We start from the raw sequence: 19,617 nt of genomic DNA, 5'->3' as shown, positions 1-19,617 counted from the left end.
AGTGAGCCGAGATCGCGCCACTGCACTCCATCCTGGGTGACAGAGCAAGACTCCAACTCAAAACACACACACACACACACACACACACACACACACACACACACAACGACAACAAAAAAAACCTGTTCTGTGTAACGGAACAGTTTATTTGAATAAACTGTGTTGGGTAGGAATTTCAAGTCATAAAATTTCATGGAAATCATGAATATAATATTTAAATCCATAATTATTGAAAAAGCATACCTATAAAGTGTAAGCTTTGTTAGCTGCACATCCATTCTATCAATTACTGGAGGATTTAAGTAGTCTTCATCAGACACCAGACTGAAATGATTATGAACTCTGATTAACCCAAGATCTACCACTACTGCATTGGTGGAAATGGAAGACTGTGGGATGACTATAACTGGTGCTTTCAAATCAATATTGATGGAAACACGAAAACTCCTCTGGGCAAGATCTTTCACACTTGTGGCAGCCTTTTCTGCAGCCTGGGCAGTGGCAGCACTCAGAGACTCTTTGGCTGTCTGGAAACTATTCAGGAAGTTCTGTGGACACAAAGCATAAAAAGAGAAATTCAAAGAGAATACAGGCACATCAATAATAACACTATCTTCTTTTCATACATGTGGTAACTTTTTTCCCAATATTTAACTTTCCGTTGAGCCCTATTTTTCTAGTAGTAGTAAGAAATTACTGATAATCCATCTATAGCTATGAGCTGCCTGAACTGAGCTAATGTTATATGGTTAAGGAACAGAGAAAGAAATTTTTTTCCAATAATTTTTGTACTAAAGAATTTGGCTTCATTATATTGTAGCAAAAATAATTTGTTCTAGACAAAAATCATTAAATGATTCAGATTTCAACTGTTAAATAGGGGTTTTGATCTCTACATTCATCCATAAATACCATCTATAATTAAAATAATGCCCACTCTAAAATCCAAGGTTTGTAACATTTGCCATCATAATTATCACACTTTTAAAAGTATTTCAAAGTTGCAAAATCAATATATGAATAATTATTTTACCAGAAGTGACATAAGGAATTTATGAAGATAGACAATCTGAATACAGCCAACATTAAGAGACAGCACACCATCCACTTTGGACATGTCAGTATACAAATCCCCCTCAGTAGCATCTGGATACAAATCCAAATTAAAACGGAAAACTTCATTTCCCATTATTGACACAGCCTGAAAAACAGAGACTTGAATGTACTCTATCCGGGAAGTTAATGACAAAATAAAATCCCATTTACAAAAGGCTTTACATTTATAATCTTTGTAAAAACATTTTTCTATTGAAGTATATTTCATTAATGTTTTTAAAATAAAATACATTTTACAATAGAATCTCATACTCAGTCATTAAAGACTATTAACTATCTGTTTACAATCACCTACTTTCTTATGAACTGTCTTTGGATCAACATCTGTGACAATAATATTTTCTAGTCGGGCAAAAAGTGACTGCTTTCTTGACTGGAGAGAAAGAGAGGAATCCAGGCCTGAAAAAAAAAGTGTATTATTATAATTTCTACAGACCTACCATAAATAAGATCTTTCTTTCCATTACATTATTTTATTTTGGGGTGACTTTTTTAAATTTAGCAATGTTTCAACTCCCAATGGATAAATAAGTTGCAATATTAGAGTTTTTTGGTTTTATAAACACCAAAACCTATAAATTCGTTAAACAATAATTATCTGACTTTTCAATAAGGGGAAGAAATACATCTAGTACAAATAGATTATCTCAGGATTTAAGTAAATTATCCTTTATACCTTATATCCAGTCATTTACATAGAAACTATAAAAGGTTCACAAATCAAATTCAGACTATTAGATGCGCTGCCAGTTTGGAAAGGTAAAAGGAAAAAAGCCCCTAGTTTTCTAGTTTTTAAGTTCTTAAAAAATTTCATTAAACATATTCAACATATTCTTGACCTTTACCAGGTCACAACAAGCTAGTAAAACTAAGCCAGAGGAAAAGCTAGATGAGTTTTGGCAGCTTTTACCTAAAAGAACATAATGGGCTCATAGATATTGTCACAATTATAAGATTGCTTTTCATAAGGAAAGATAAAGACAAATACATAATTATATTATATATAAAAATCATATAAAGGTAAAAAAAAAAAGATTAAAAAGTTACTAGAAAGCACGTCCACACACCTTCACCTAAAATCTAGACTGACACTTCTCCTAGTCCATCAATAGCATTCCTACAATGACATCAGTATCCCTTTTCCACTTCCTAGATAACTCTCAGAAAGGTCCCAAACACCAGGATATGTGTAGAGTTCAACTGGGATGGTCAGATTCTGACCAATATCTATATCCCAAAGAAAGGAAGCATTCAATCCAATTATGTCTTTTCAGGTTTCACAGCTTAGAGCCCTTTATTTGCACATTCTTTAGCATTGCAAAGAAAAAAAAGAAGGAAAAGTTTATCTTTTCGCCAATTTTTAATGCCGTGTGAACTTTTACCTTGAATCTTGATTTCAGCGATATTGTTCTTTTCATTGCAAACAACGACACAGAAAGCATTCAACTTGGCAAACAGCCTGAAGCCAATAATGTCACTATCTCTGGAGGATACAATCACTAAAAATAAAACAAAGCATCTATCACACAGTGAGATTCTAGTCATCTACATTCTATTAAGGTTTATTCGCTATATTAAGTGAACCACTGTTATGTTAAAAAAAAATTATAACATTCTCCAACTCTTAAAGATTCAAACACTTTTTTTGCTTTATATATTCTGTAAAGTTTGCATTTTTAAGAGTGAGATGTTACTTTTGTAACTTAAAAGCAAGAAAAAAACTAAAATAAATAAATAAGGACACTGAACCTCAGAAAAGTTAAATAATGTGTCTAAGGTTACACGGTTGAAGTTGCAAAGTCAGGATGTGAACTGAGTTCTTCCTGATCCAAAATCTGGGCTCTTGGCCAATTAGATGCTACTCCTGAACCCTTCCCTACCTTTGTGTCTCTGAGCCTTAATTTCCTTATGTGTAAAATGGAAAGAAAGACTAATTCTTTCTAAAGCCCCTTCAGGAGCCACTGAGAGGGGAGGAAGAGCTCAGTATAAATACAGGTATTCTCCCACTATTACTTACCTAAAGGCTTCCTATACCACCACCAAAATAAGAACAAAAACAAACATTTTTAAAAACAACAGTATTGATTACATTTGCCTTATATATCAGGTGCTCACATATAATTTAATTTGAAGAAAAGGGGAAAATGATATTTAAATGACTGAGTCAAATAATCTCTAGTATTCCTCATTTAGCTTTAGAATTCTAAAACCCTTGCTAACAAAAAACAAAAATGTATGTTTCATACCTTTTGGCAGAGTTGAATTTTTTTGTTGTTTTTCAGTTGAAATTTGTACCTCCTTGGCAACACTTATGCTTTGATCATCAGATGGAATAATGGTTGTGAGGTAATTAATAGAAGCGACAAGAGCTTGTGTTTGCAGCGACAGATTTAAAGATGAAAAGGCCACCTAAAAATGTTTTAAAGAGAAAATTATTTTCCACAGCCAATTATAACCTGTGGTCTCCACGATAGACCCAAAAGATTCTCAGGTGGGCTTACATCATTGCTTTCCACCACTTAGAAGGAAGAGTAAAAAGTGGAAGATTCACAATCCCCTTAAACAGGGAATATATGGAGACAAATTACACTTACACACTTCAGGGGTACATCAGAATATTACAGTAACCTAATTACTCCATTTCCCAAGCATAATGGTTATGAAATCTATACTCTGCTTCTCATGGCTATCCTGATATTCAACATATAGATGGCTTCTTGGATCTTCAATGGACAATTATGATTATATAAAATTATAAGTCAAAAGGTGAAATCCCAGAACCACCATGTGCTACTATTATGTCTACAAATGATTTCAAAGGTGGCATCCGTGAGATTTAAATATAAAAAGGACAATTGTGAATGGGTTACTAAGTGATCTTTTCAAATCACAAGAATGGTCTTATCATTTAAAAAGAAACAGAATATATAACTTGAAGGGAAAAAGTACTACTTTTTTTAAAACAATCACTCTAGAAAGCTAAAATAGCAATACAAATTGATTTAAAGAATGGGTAGTTTTCTAATAGCAAATTAATATAAAATAAAAAGCTCTGTTTATAAACATGAATTTCTTTTCATTTTCTCATAACACTAAATGGATATAAAAACAATAAAAGGTTCACAATATTAAAACATTTCCCCATCTCTCAAAAAAGTGTGAGCTAAAACTCACCTCTCTCCTTTTCTTTCTAGTTACCCATAAATATATTGTGCTCCTCTTACTCTAAGCTACTAGGTAAGTAGTGCTTTGACTTCAAAAGTGCTCAACATCTCTCCTTATATTTGATACACTTTTTCACCAGTACATCAAACAATGGTATCTAGTTTGGCTAGTTTAGGAACCTTTTAGTTCTTTGTACATCAAAGTTCTTTTGTCTATAGCATTCCCTAATTTAGAAATAATACTGAAACTTTTGGGTTTTTTTGGGGGTTTTTGTTTTTTTTTTTTTTTTGAGATGGAGTCTCGCTCTGTCGCCCAGGCTGGAGTGCAGTGGCACAATCTCGGCTCACTGCAAGCTCCGCCTCCCGGGTTCACGCCATTCTCCTGCCTCAGCCTCTCCCAGTAGCTGGGACTACAGGCGCCCGCCACCACGCCCGGCTAATTTTTTTGTATTTTTAGTAGAGATGGGGTTTCACCATGGTCTCGATCTCCTGACCTCGTGATCCGCCCGCCTTGGCCTCCCAAAGTGCTGGGATTACAAGCGTGAGCCACCGCGCCCGGCCAATACTGAAACTTTTAAGAACGTTAGGATATGATATAATAAAACAACAGCTTTACTAAGCTGAATCATAAACACAGAGCATGGTAAGTATCGATGAGGTTATTTATAACTCTTATTGGTCCTTGATTATGTCATCAAATTACCCAGTCAAGACTCCTCAAAGGATACTAGAGGCTTCAAGAGTAGGTTATTTTCAGACAGGATAAATTCCTTAAACAGAATTTCTTACCTTAACTGTTTGTTCAGTTTTTCCAAAAGCAGTTTGAAAACTAGGTCCATTCTTATCAGCCTGAAAAAAGAAGTAAAAGTTCTAAAGAAAGTACTAGGATCAAAGTAAATAAATCACTTATTTATTATCTCTGGTTAATTTATTTATAGTTATAAATGTATTTTATATACATTGTATATTTAATTTTATTGCCATTATTTTAAAGTTACATCCAAATAATGTATTTATTATAATAGTGCAAATGTGTTCTCCTCTTCAAACACGGGAGAATATTCACTTCTGGGAAACTGTAGCTAGGAATCAGAATGACAAACTCTGAAAGTTGTAAGGTGTAACAGTCACGTAGCCCATCTATCACCTAATGCTTAAATCCCTCCATAAAGTCTTCAGCAAGTCTTTTTTTTTATATCTCCAGTAAAAGAAACCTTGTTTCTTTACAAAACTAATCTTTAGAAAGCTTTTATTTAATGAGGTCTTCACACTGAGTCAAAAATCTATCTCCCATCATAACTAACCATTGGTCCTAGTTCCTTCTATCCCTTGGGAACATAAACAAATTCAAACTCAAAGATTTACCTCCTGTGAGAAGTTTCTGGCCTTGCCAATTTCCCTGCCCCTCTGTTCCAATAATGCTTTGTGCTTTTCTTTATTAGAGAATCAATCACATTATATTCTAATCATTATTTATTTGTGTTATCTCCCTATTCGCCTACAATTTTCTTGAGAATAGGGAATGTTTTTCATAACAGTACAGACATCCAATAACACATCCAGAGGTATTCAGTAAATAGCTGTTGACTGATTAAACAAATCAACTAATCTTGAAGGCAGCTAAATACCATCAGTTCCTTCAGTGTTTCTCATGCGAAATATTTTTGTGGCCCTTCCTATTCCTGGCATTCGTCTTCTGACCTCAATTTAATATGACTTTATCCTTTTTGATGCAGGATACTCAGCCAAATATCACCTATATATGACCTATAATCAGTATAGGTATGTGGGTATGCCCTAGAAGACAAATGGTACCTACTTCATCCCAGGCTTCCATCTCTGGGAACAAGAAGTTTAGTGACTTTGTATAATAACAGCCCTGTACTCAAGTGAAAGAAGGTGTACAAATGAAAAAAGAAACAGATTTCCCTCTAATTAGAAACTGTGAGACACATCCAGAGCCATCAGTAACTTACTGTCATATTTTTTCTTCCAGAGATATAGTTTGGAGTATACAATAAATATATAATCATTCTATAGCCCTTACCTTAATATACTCCACTTTCAAAAGATCTAATCCAGGTTTGTCAGAAGAGCTAATCAAGTGAAGGGGCTTCTTTTTGGATCCTAGATTAAAGAAAAAGGAAAAAAAAAGTGTTTCAAATAAATTGCTCTTTTGTAATTTGAAACATTTTAGATTTTTAAAAATTTGTTAATTAAGCTTTAAAAGAAAATCTTTGCATGTTGTCATAGTTATTAAATACAAAGGCCATCACTGTTGAAGAAATTAACCAATCCAAATTGTTACCTCTGACATCCAACTTACTTAAAAACATGCATATTTATTTTCACCTAATTTCACAGGTGACTCCTAAAATTCTGACAAATAATTTATTTTACTTCTATTAAAGAAATTTAAATAATTTCCTTTTGTTTAAACTGTGAGAGGTGACTTAAAAGAGGAAAGCTTTGTTTTTGTTTTTTTTTTTCAAGAGAGAACTGTTAAACTCCTTTTTAACTTAAAAACAACAGGTACTACCAGATGTCCTTTATATCCTGAGGTAGATGTACCAAGGAACTGCCTCCAAAAGCTGTGGAGGGAGAAGTAATTTGTCCACCATTTTATCCATCTTTTGCTATTTGCAATTCTTTAACTCTTGCTTCTGAGAGATCTCAAAATTTTCCCTTGACTTCCAAGGGCATAACCTTCACTAAAGGAAAAAATAGCCTAGAAAATTTATTATTTATATTTTTTCCCTCAAGACAATAATGTAAACCTTATCTTAACACAGGTCCTATAGAAATTACTAACACATAAAATATTTTTCTTCTAAATTGAGATTTGTTTTAGTTTCAACTATTAAAAAGTTATAAAACATAGGTCTTTTATACAGTCAGTGTTCTGTATTCAAGGATTCCAACCCATAGTATAAACCAACTTCAGATTGAAATATTAAAAAAAATTAAAAACAATAAAAAATTAAAAATATGAAAATTTTTAAAACCAATATGGTGTAACAACTGTTTACATAGCATTTACAATGTATTAGGTATTAGAAGTAATCTAGAGATTTAAAGTATATGGAAGGCTACGCATAGGTTATATGAAAATACAATGCTATTTTATATAAGGAACTTGAGCACCATGGATTTTGGTACCCACAGAAGTCCCAGAATCAATGCCCCACAGGTACCAAAGGATGACTGTATTTGACTAAAGCATTAGGGAAATATTAGGGAATTTTAATTACTGTAGATTTGTCCATTCCTACATGCCTCAAACACCTGAGCACACAATATATACACTGAAATGAATAAACAATCAGTTTCTGAAGAAACTAACTTTACATCCTACCATTTTTATTTTTATAACCTGGTGTTTCTTGTGGTATATGACAATCAAGAGTTTCTGAAAGGACTCGCTTTACATCCTATCATTTTTATTTTTATAACCTGGTGTTTCTTGTGGTATATGAATACTATTTAATAGAAAGAACAAGGCCTTCAATAACATATGACCAGAGATAAACTCTAAGTTTTGTCATTCATTAAATACAGGATATTAAGTAAGCCACTTAATCTTTATTTAGCCTTTATTTATTTATAAAACAGGAATAATATTCCCCATATTAAGGGGATTTTTACAGACTCTCTGAGGCAAAAGATAATATTAATTAAGAGCACAGACCCTAGGGCCAGATTTCCAGGGTTTTAATCATGGTTCAGTCAATTACTACCCCTGTGACGATTAGTAAATTTATATTAATACAATCAGTCTGTGCCTTAGTTTACTTACATTTAAACTATAGATTATAACACTGCCTACCCCATAGTACTGCTATAAGGATTAAATGAGTTATTACTTTTAAAGTGCTTAGAACAGTGCAGCTATTATTTATTATAAATACAATATAAATGAAAGTGTTTCAGATACTCAAAAGTGCTATCTTTATTATAGGCTATTAATTCTATTTTATGGCTATTACCTTCAATTTCATGATAATCCAAGCTGATTTTCTTTAAATAAGATACCGCAGTTAAGTCAAATGTTCTCATTGTAGCCTCTGTTCCTAACTGGGTAACATTAAATACTAGAATTGTATCTTCTTCTTTCTGCTGTTTAGTAAATTCCAAAATCACCTAAAAGAATTAGAGTCAATGAAAAGTTGATAAGAAGTCTGAATCATACTTAAAATAATGAAAACAAAACCTTTCACCATGAGAATAGTAACTTTGCTCATATCCTTCTGCCACCATAGCTATTTAATATAATTGGAAATTATAAAACTTAAATTCTATTGTTGAGAATATAAGTACATTTATAAAAAAATCATGACAGAACTTAACTTCATTGTTTACTTTTTCTAATTTAGTAAAATAGGAATGTATAGATTATTCCTGAATATGATTTTCTTAAACCTGTGTTTCAAAGCAAAAATCATGTTTAGTAATTTTTTTAAAAGCATCCCCATTAAAGTAGAAAGTAAGAGAAGATGTTCACTATCATACTACTATTTAAGTTAACTCTGGAAATTATAGCCTGTATATTTAGCCAATTAAAAAAAAGTGGTAATTTTTAAAAGATGTAAGTGCTTTTGACATTCTAATCAAAAGGTGTAGATCTTTGTCTCCACCCTTTGAATATGGGCAGGCTTGTGAATGCTTAAATCAACAGAGTAGAAAGGAACTGATACTATAAGGACTTCTGGTGTCAAAAAAGACCATGAAACTCCCACCTGGGAACACTCATACTGGGGCAAGCCAGCCACCACGTAAAAAGTTCAACTACTCAGACTACCATGGCTTTTACCACGCTGAGAGGCCGTAAGTAGGTGTTTCAGTCAACAGTCCCAGCTGAGCTCCCAGCCAATAGCCAGTATCAACTGCAAGCCTCATAAGTGAGCCACATGGACATCCAGCTTGAGGTTTCAGATGACTGCAGCCCCAGTCAACATCAGAATGTAACCAAATGAAAGACTATACACAAAATTACCCAGTTGAACCCTTCCAAAATTCCTAACCCAGAAACCTGTAAGCAAAATAAAATAGTTGCTTTAAGCTATTTAACTTGATAGGCAGCAATAATAACCAGAATACTGAAAAAAAGGCAAAAAATAATATTGTTAGCAGATGTTATAATTACATACTTAGATAACACTTTAAAAATACTTAAAGAAGAGGCCAAGTGCAGTGGCTCACGCCTGTAATCCCAGCACTTTGGGAGGCCAAGGCAGGTGGATCACTTGAGCCCGAGAGTTCAAGACCAGCCTGGGCAACATAGCGAAACCGCATCTCCACAAAAAATACAAAACATTAGCTGGGTGTGGTGCTATGTGCCTGTAATCCCAGCCTCTTGGGAGGCTGAGGTATTCTGTTATAGTAACAGAAAACAAATTAAGATATTCTTTATCACCATGAAGTTTACATTCTAGGGAAAGTTGGAGAAAATGAAGGTTGCTATCTTGTCTTGGGTGGTCAGATCTTTCCAATAAGATGACAATTGAACAAATACCTGAAGTAAGTTAAAAAAAAAAAAAAAAAATCAAGCCACGCAGGAAAAGAGTGTTCCAGGCAGAGGAAATAGCAAGCACAAAGAATGTGCTTTGGTATACAGAAGGAAAAACATAAGACAAGTGTAAGCTCCATGCGGCAAGAACTTTACTCACTGCTATTTTCCAGTATCTAAAATAATGTCTGGTAATAATGGCACATGATCAATACCTATTGAAGGGATAAATGGAATATGGCTGAAGCAGAGTGAGCAAGGCAGGAAAGAACTGGCCAGTCATATGAGGTGTTACAAATGTAAGGCCTTTTAGGCCATGGGAAGGACTTAGTCCTTTACTTTTAGTGACATTTGAAGTCAGTGGAGGATATTGAGTAGAGTAGTAACATGATCTGACATTCCCTTTTATTTTTATTTTACTTTATTTTATTTTAGAGACAAAGTCTTGCTCTGTCACCCAGGCTGGAGTGTAGTGGTGCAGTCTCGGCTCACTGCAACCTTTACCTCCCAGGTTCAAGCAATTCTCCTGCCTCAGCCTCCGGAGCAGCTGGGATTACAGGTTCCCACCACCACGCCTGGCTGATTTTGTATTTTTAGTAGAGATGGAGTTTCACCATGTTGCCCAGGCTGGTCTTGAACTCCTGACCTCAGATGATCCACCCACCTTGGGCTCCCAAAGTGCTGGGATTACAGGCGTGAGCCGCCACACCCGGCCTGACATTCACTTTTAAAGGATCAATCTGGCAAATGACAGAACAGAGTACCTGATGGAAGCAAAGACAGTTAAGAGGCTATTGCAAAATAATCCAGGCAAGAAGATTACAGTGACTTGGACAGTACAGTAGCAGCAGAAAGGAAGAGCAAACATCTGAATGCATTTTGAAGTTAGGGTCATGGGATTTAATGATATTTTGGATGTAGTATGGAGAAAGAGAGAAGTTGAAGAAGGCTAACAGTAAAGAACATACCTTTCTCTAAACAAATACCAATAATACTTAGGTTTGTACACACAGCTAAAACGTAGTATTTCTAACATTATATTTTAGGACATGCTCTCACTTTGGCATATGAAACAGTCAATAAGGAACACCTCCATTTTCTATCCTTTTTGTTTTATTATCAAAGCAAGACAAATTTTTTATAGAAATCTGGAATACATGGAAAAGCAAGGAGGCATATATAAAAACCTGTAATCTCACCACCCAGAGATGAACACTGTCTGTCATTTACCAAAGAAAACATACAAATATAACTTCAAATGGAATCATAATATCCTTGGTATTATAATCTTTTTGTTTTCCCAAATAATGACATACCATGAACATCTCTCCATGTTTCCTTTTACCACATGACTTTTAAAGGCTGTAAACGTATGTTGGAAATTTAGGTTGTTTACATTTTTCCAAATCATAAACATGATAATGAGCAATATTATTTAGCTTAAAAGTGAAACATTTAAAAAATTAAAGTAGGCATGTCATAAAAATTTTCTGCAGAAAAGTAAGTCCTAATTAAAAGTCTAAGCTCTTCCAGAATAAATTAGATATGCCACAGATCATTCTTACATCAGTTTTTTTAAAAACATTTCATTTTTAAAAATCTTTGTGTGTGTGAGAGAGAGTGTGTGTGAGAGTGTGTATGTGCATGTGTGTTGGGCAGCAGGAAAGAGAGTATCACATTTTTGATATACTTGACATGGGGGTCTAGCTTGAGGATAGCTTACAAGATAGTGACAGCCAGAAATATCTATTTGTAGACAAAAAAGCACATACTTCTTTAATTTCAAACTTGAGTAGAAGATTGATGAGCTCCTCATTTGGGACCTCTGCAGCTTTTTTAAGTTCTGATCCTTTCATAGTTTTACCAGTCTGTGGTTCTCCATCTTCAGCATCAAAATACTCATCATCAGACTCTAAAGGAAAAAGACATTTATTTGATCTGAGACAATGTACACTGAAAACTGCACGAAACACTCAAATCTAAATCTCTAAAAAGTGAAATTCATTTATTAGATATAATCTTCATGTTCAGCATCAGAATAGCTGCCTTTTTTCAACTTCCAAGTGACTCAACCTGACATGTAATAATCATATTTGAAATCAAATAGCACTATGTTCTTTTCTTCAATGGTTCTGTTTTTCCCTATAGTTCATTCACTCAATATTCAACAAAATATTCATTGGGCATTATCTACCACGTATCAGGCTGTGCCAGCTACTAAGGATACCAGAATGACCAGGATAGACATGGTCCTGTCCTGATGAAGCTTACATTCTAGTTCAAAATTAAAACAGCTCAATTAGGTCAAAGCTAGAGAAAAGCTCATGTAGAGATTGGGGCCAAAAAAAGTAGTTTATTTAGAATCTTAAGTAAGCATTGTCAACTACAAAAAAAAATCCCTTCATTTGTCCAGCGAAGACAGAAACTTGGGCTTAAAGGGGATAAGAGACTCAAAGTCACACTAATGTAGCACGACTAGAACTAAAACCAGTAAATTACTACAGCACTTTCAGATTGCCATATTTTCTGAAAATGTTATCTCTGTATAACAATGTATAGGCTTAATTTAATAGAGAAAGAGTATTTTACTTTCCTTACCTGATTCTACAGCATCTAGCAACAGTGAAGTACCAAGTAGACCTTTTGTCCCACCTGAAATAATAGGAATTGAGGAGACCTAGCAAAGAATACAAAAAGTTTTCTTAAAAAGGATGACTTAGCAGGATTAAATGCCATAAATGAGAGGAAGACTAAAAAGTAATAGAAGATAAAGAGATATGGAAAGACACATACACACAATATAACACAATATACAAATCTTCCAACAAGATATATTGTGTAATCAACTAATAATTGGCTAGAATTTACAAATTATTAAGTCTACCACCCACATCTACAAGGACAAAACTAAGCGTAGCTCTAGTAAGTTAGTCTATTATTACTGTATATCATTTACATTCTGTCTATTACAATATTAAAGTACATCTTTTTTATAGGTCCTTGGCACATGGTATCACCATGAGCTGGCTTTATCAAATTTCATTTCAAAGTAGAAATCCAACATTTCTACAGTGTAAAGATCAATTCCAATTAAAGTGACCTAGAACTTTTAAGTCTAACATATAAGAAAATTTTATACCAATTGTTTTACTTGCAAGATTCTAAAGAAGATTTTTGATAGTTTTTTTCCCCTCTAGCTTTGTTTAAAACACATATCATAAATTTGAAAGACATTTTACTTTCATTTCTGTACTTTTGGTCCTTTCACTTATAAACCTTGCCCTGAAACTGACTTTTCATCACTGCTCTAAAACAATAAAAATAGGGTTATACATTTTATTGTATCTATTTACCTGTCTCTCTGGAGACTGGGCTGATGATTGCTGTGGCAAAGGTATACTGTTCATCAAATATAGCACATCTTTCATCTTCTGGTCAGAAATTCTCACATGCATCAGAGGAAGTCCTCCTGACACTTTAAATCTAAAAATACAATTCAGTGGTTTTAAGTCAGCATCTCTATATTACAAACGAGGGAAAGAATTGCATTAATGTAATTAGATTAAAACATGCCTAAACTTTTGACATGTTTTAATCTAATTACATTAATGCCTAATTTAGACAACATTGTAAGGAAATGGGAAGTTCTATGTTAGCTAAGTTTTCAGATAATTTCAACATATCCCTCTTAAGTAGCCAAACCTCTTTAACTTAACTAATTTTTATGAAAATCTTTCCAAACACAATTCTCTACCTTTCAAAACCAAAACACTACTTCCTGGTATCAAAGATCCTTATTATAAACATCAAAGAGTATTTAACCTCCTTACTCTCTATCCCATTGCCTTGCTTTATTTCTTTCTATATATAGCACTTGGCAGCACCTGACATATCACATTTATATTTGTTTATTTTATGTCTCCTCTGATTGAAATGTCAGCTCCATGAGGACATCTGTTTTACTCACTACTAATCACCATTGTGCTTTTATCAGTTGCTTACTTTTTGGCAGGTGCTTCTATTCCGTTTCCCTACTCAATGTAATTGCCTCAGGTTTGTCTCAATAGCCTTGTGGCAGCTATGTGCTGGTCATAAAGCTCTTTCTGGTTGTTGTTGTTTATCTTTGGCTTCCTGACTAAGCTGTGAACAGCTCAAGTTGACAGATGCCTAATTGCTGGATGCCACACTGGGGTACAGTAAAGCACTATAGAGAGGGAAATATAAAGCACTAAATGCCTATATTGGAAAAAAACTAAGGTCTCAAATCAGTGACCACAGCTTGTACCTTAAGAAACAACGACTGAAAAGCAAATGAAATCCAAAGTAAGCAAAAGAAAGAAATAATAAATATCAGAGAGGAAATCAGGAAAAAAAAGAATCAAAAGACAGAAGATAATGGAAACCAATAGCTGGGTCTCTCAGAAGCTCAACAAAATTGATAAACCTCTGATCACAGTGATGAGGAGAAAAACAGAAAAGGCACAAATTACTAACATCAGGACTAAAAGAAATAACATCACTACAGATTCTTCGTGTATTAAATAGGTAAGAGGAAAGCATTATGAACAGTTTTATGCCAATACATTCAACAACTAAGATGGACAAATTCCTTAAAACACACAAACTCAAAACACTTGGAACATACAGATCATTCAAAAGAATAGATAATCTAGCCCTAATATCTATGAAAAAACATGAATTTGTAGTTAAATACCTCTCAAAATGAAAACTCCAGGACCAGATGACTTTACTGGTGAATTCTACCTAGCATTTTAGGAAGAAATAATACTAGTTCTACACAATATCTTCCAGAAAACTCAATGCATGAGGCCAACATTATCCTGATACCAAAACAAGAAAAGCACAGACCAATATCCCTCATTAACACAAATATAAAACTTTGTAACAAAATTTTGGCAAAATAAGTCCAAAAATATTTTAAAAGAATAATACATATGGGTTGAGTATCCCTTATCAGAAATGGGGCAAGAAGCATTTAAGATTTTGGAATATTTGTATTACATAATGAGATATCCTGCAGATAGGACCCAAGTCTAAACATGAAATTGATTTATGTTTCATTCATACCTTGTACACATAGTTTGAAGGTAATTTTATACAAAATTTTTAATAATTTTGTGCAAGAAATGAAGCTTGTAATAAGAACTTATGTGCAGAATTTTCCACATGTGACATCATGTTGACTCTCAAAAAGTTTCAAATTTTGGAGCATTTCAAATTTTTGGTCTTTGGATTAGGGATGTTCATCATTACCAAGTGAGGTTAATCAGTAATGAAAAGTTGGTTTAACATCCACCTGATAAAGGGTATCAATGAACGACTGATATATACAACATGAATGAATCTCAAATTAATCATGTTGAATTAAAGATGTTAAACAAAAAAGTTAAAAGTCTAAGATTCTATTTATGTAAAATTCTAGAAAATTCTAACAAATCTATAGTGTCAGAAAGCAGACCAATGTTGTCCAGGGACTGGGGGAAGAGAAATTTAAGTAGGGAAGGAAAAAAGGAATACAAAGGGGGAACAAGGACACTTTTGGAGGTGGTGTGTTCGTTATCTTAACCGTGATGATGGTTTCATGGCTATATAGCTAAGGCCATATTTATCAAACTGTAAACTTTAAATGGATGCAGCTTATTGAACACCAATTATATTTCAATATAGCTGTTTTTTAAAAACCGTATAAACATTTCATAACTGTCTACTTAAATTCAAAATTAATTTTCTATTTTTATGTCCTTTGATTTTTCTCAGGATTATATGGGATTTCATTATCAAAAGAGTCTCTAATGTTTTCGAAGATTTTATTTTGTTGATATTAAGCATTGGATTTGATTCATTCAAAAACATGAACTATCAACTTTTACAGAATGTAAAAGTCCAAATATTTCTGAAATAAGTTGATGTATAATTCAAATATACATTTTCTTAAAAATATATTTCTGCTGCAAAATGGAATAACCATTTTTTCTGTCTCCCACAGAAATCTATCTTTGCTTCCTTAAATTCTAGCAACTGATGCAGACATATTTCACCTGTTGATTTTCTAATATAAAAGAAGTTCATACATTACCTGGCCATTCTAATGTCTTTTTCTACCATGGCCTTGGCCAACTCAACGTGAATATCCATGGGTTGCAATATATGCATAGTTGATGGATGCTGAAATCGACACTTTTTCCAGTTTTCCTCTTTAAAAAATAATTTAAGATATTATTTATTATTTTTACAAACAGCTGTGGAACATGGATATTATTTTTAATGAATATTATTTTAAATTGTCATTCTATGGAAAATCACTATAAATTAATCCAGAGTCAATGATTACCAATTTTTACTTCTTTCAGTGTATCACTTAAATAACCTATGCTTTTTAAATACAGACTGACAGGATCAAAGACTGTGATATAAAATAATTCATTTGGAGAATGTTTACATAACATCTTGCATTTCAAAGTAAACGGGAAAAACAAAGCCCAGGATCTATTACCTCAATTCCAGAATTAGTGACCAAGGTTGAAAATTACAGTGAAAAGAGGAGGAAAAACAAGAAAAAAGAAAAAGAACTACGGGGTTCCTAAGTACAATATTTACACCCAGCTTAGCACACAATTCCAAAGCAAAGCAGAGTTTTATCAAACAAAATTTCATGACCAAAAAAGTATAATAATCACTTTTCTTCAAATAAGAAGGTCCCAAAATCAGATTTTCCAATAACTAATAGAGTCCTACACAGATCTTTATTGATGACAATGACTGAAAATCTTTTATCACTTATAATCCAATTATTCTTAAGTAAATACAAAAGAAAAGGCAGTTTTAATGGTCTGTGTAAATACTCCAAGGAATTAACAGGCTCTTAATATATGAAAAGTAAGCAGAGCACTATGTATTTACATTTTAATAAATCTCAACATTCCTACTAGAGTATAAACTCTGCACATAGAGACTATAACTGTCCTTTCCTGTAACGACCTACCACAACATGATACTATGATCAAGGATAATTAATAAATATGTATTGCTTCTAGAAACTAAACAAGTCTTTAAAAAAAAACGAAAATATTTACGTAAGCATAGAAAACACCAAAGCTTTTGGAAAATAATTAATTATCTTTAATATATTAAGACTATATCTACTATTTTGTAGATATATATTTCTCAGATATCTACAAAAGTAGACAGCATAATACTAGTAACACTATTGAAATAAAGACTAGGCTAATATAGTATAATATTTAATAATGAAGGCAGCAAGGAAAATAATATTGAGTCATCCCAAAAGCGGTAAGACAGAAAAACATGAATCAACTGCAACTTCCATTTTGTGTTCTAAGCAGTTTTATAGTCACATTACAAAAACATAGGCTATGAATAGACTTAGATTGAAATGGAGCTAGGTATCTTAAGATGACTAGGCAAATTTCCATTTCTATTTATAAATGTTGCAGTAATTTACAGATAGTGTCCTACATGGTTTATTTAAGCGGCCAAAAGAATATGTGTGCAAAACAGTTGTCGGGGTTGATATATAGGCACACATATATACACATATATTACACAAACTACCCAACATAATCCCAAGATCCTAAAAGCTGAATAACGGTTTACCTGCTCTTGCAAAAAGTAGTTGTACATTTTTTAATTCAACATCAAACTTGTCATATGCCTTATCCATTATTTCTTCCAGAGATGAATTAGTAGTCTTCTGTAAACCTTGATCTTTACTGTTGAGCTAAAATGAAGGACAACTTTCAATTTTTTTTCCAAAACAGAAAAGCACATACATCAACATACTTTAGTTAGGTTTCAGTCTTGCACTTAGTTAGTTAAAACCTAACAAATTGAAAATATTGCTCTTAATGAATAAACATTTTAATTTTCAGATAATTATTTGTAAACAATATAATATTTCAGCATACATCTCTATTAAAGTTGAGAAATAGGTGTTCAGCACATTTTCATGTTTGAGCTGTCTGTCTCGAATAACTTGTCTAGATGTACAACTCCTTCTCTTCCTGGCTCTCAGGAATTATTGCCACTTAGAGTCCAGCTCCCCTGACCCCCACCCTACACCCTTCACCATTAGATAGCAGCGTTTTGTTCCTTCTCCACACTATAACACAGGAATAAAATTAGGCCACTATAATTCAGCTCCAATTTGTACTGCCTTTTCCCCCTTCCCAGTGGAAGCAAGGATCAATTCAGGAGTATACAAGGGATCTTCAAAAAGTACATGGAAAATGCCCATTATGAAAAAACTGCATGAATTTCAAAACTGTTTTGTACCAAAAGAAACTTGTACTAATTTTTTATAACATGACTGAACAGGATCTAGTTTGAGTCACTAAGAAGATTAAGGCTTCAGTTTGAAAAGGGCCCCCCCATAATAGCAACATGAATTCTGCTAAAATTGAGGCAAAAACAAATACCAAATTTATGCTGAAGCTTGGGTGAAAGAATGGTGAAATCAGTAATGCTTTATGAAAAATGTATGGGAACAGTGCCCCAAAGAAATTAGCAGTTTACAAATAGATAACTAATTTTAAGAAGGGTCAAGACAATTTTGAAGATGAAGCCCACAGTGGCAGACCATGCACATCAATCTGCGAAGAAAAACTTAATCTTGTTCATTCACTAATTGAAGAGGACCGATGATTAACAGCAGAAACAATAGTCAACACCAGAGACATTTCAACTGATTCCGCTTACACAATTCTGACTGAAAAATTAAAGCTGAGCAAACTTTTTAATCAACAGGAGCCAAAACCAGTGTGCTCAAATCAGCTACAGACAAGGGTAGAGCTTTCAATGGAAATTTTAAAAACAAGTGTGGGATCAAGATCCAGAAACATTTCTTCAAAGAATTATAATAAGAGATGAAATATGGGCTGGGTGAGGTGGCTCACATCTGTAATCCCAGCACTTTGGGAGGCCAAGGTGAGCAGATCACTTGAGGTTAGGAGTTCGAGACCAGCCAGGCCAACATGGTGAAACCCCGTCTCTACAAAAAATACAAAAATTAGCCAGGTGTGGGGGTGCATGCCTGTAATCCCAGCTACTTGTGAGGCTGAGGCAGGAGAATCACTTGAACCCAAGAGGCAAAGGTTGCAGTGAGCAGAGATTGCGCCACTGCACTCCAGCCTGGACGACAGAGCAAGACTCCATCTCAAAAAAAAAAAAAAAAAAAAAAAAGAGATGAAACATGGCTTTACCAGTACGATCTTAAGCACAAATCACAAGTAAAACAATGGTTACCATAACGTAAAAGTGACCCAGTCAAAGCAAAAGTAGACTAGTCAAGAGCAAAGGTCATGGCAACAGTTTTTGGGGATGCTCCAGGCATTCTGCCTGCTGACTTTCTGGAGGCCCAAAGAACGAGAGCATCCGCTTACTACGAGAGTGTTTTGAGAAAGTCAGCCAAAGTTTTAGCAGAAAAACACCCAGGAAAACTTCACCAGAGAGTCCTTCTTCACCACGACAATGCTCCTTCTGCTCATTCCTCTCATCAAATGAGGGCAGTTTTGTAAGATTTCCTATGAGAAATCATTAGGTGCCCAACTTACAGTCCTAATTTGGCTCCTTCTAACTTTTTTTGGTTTCCTAATCTTTAAAAAAAAAAATCTATAAACAGTACCTATTTTTCTTCAGTCAGTAATGTAGAAAAGACTACAATGACATGATTAAATTCCCAGGACCCTCAATCCTTGAGGGATGGACTAAACAGCTGGTATCATCACTTACAAAAGTGTCTTGAACTTGATGGATCTTAAATTGAGAAACAAAGTTTATGTTTTTTTATTTTTA

The 19,617-nt window shown here is 33.8% G+C and overlaps 1 protein-coding gene across 9 annotated transcripts in view; it reads right to left on the bottom strand.

Annotated features, from left to right (window-relative positions):
• The window catches only part of VPS13C (vacuolar protein sorting 13 homolog C), a 382,862-nt gene that overhangs the window by 293,055 nt on the left and 70,190 nt on the right, over positions 1-19,617 (bottom strand). For all 9 annotated transcript variants that reach the window (XR_009209815.1, XR_004251863.2, XR_004251861.2 and 6 more), the window contains 13 exons: positions 17,422-17,545; positions 15,884-16,001; positions 13,140-13,269; positions 12,385-12,463; positions 11,559-11,698; positions 8,267-8,420; positions 6,328-6,407; positions 5,070-5,129; positions 3,363-3,525; positions 2,499-2,615; positions 1,412-1,515; positions 1,034-1,201; positions 244-548 (listed from right to left, as the gene is read on the bottom strand). Coding sequence is in view for 5 of the 9 variants with exons in the window: in XM_032175861.2 (XP_032031752.1) it covers positions 244-548; positions 1,034-1,201; positions 1,412-1,515; positions 2,499-2,615; positions 3,363-3,525; positions 5,070-5,129; positions 6,328-6,407; positions 8,267-8,420; positions 11,559-11,698; positions 12,385-12,463; positions 13,140-13,269; positions 15,884-16,001; positions 17,422-17,545 (1,742 nt within the window). In the remaining 4 variants the exon portion in view is untranslated. The remainder of the gene's footprint in view (positions 1-243; positions 549-1,033; positions 1,202-1,411; positions 1,516-2,498; positions 2,616-3,362; positions 3,526-5,069; positions 5,130-6,327; positions 6,408-8,266; positions 8,421-11,558; positions 11,699-12,384; positions 12,464-13,139; positions 13,270-15,883; positions 16,002-17,421; positions 17,546-19,617) is intronic.

Source organism: Hylobates moloch, unplaced genomic scaffold (assembly GCF_009828535.3).
Source record: "Hylobates moloch isolate HMO894 unplaced genomic scaffold, HMol_V3 SCAFFOLD_14, whole genome shotgun sequence".
In the NCBI taxonomy this organism is placed as follows: Eukaryota; Metazoa; Chordata; class Mammalia; order Primates; family Hylobatidae; genus Hylobates; species Hylobates moloch.
The sequence above is the reverse complement of the archived record's forward strand: the minus strand, read 5'-3'. Positions and strand labels throughout refer to the sequence as shown.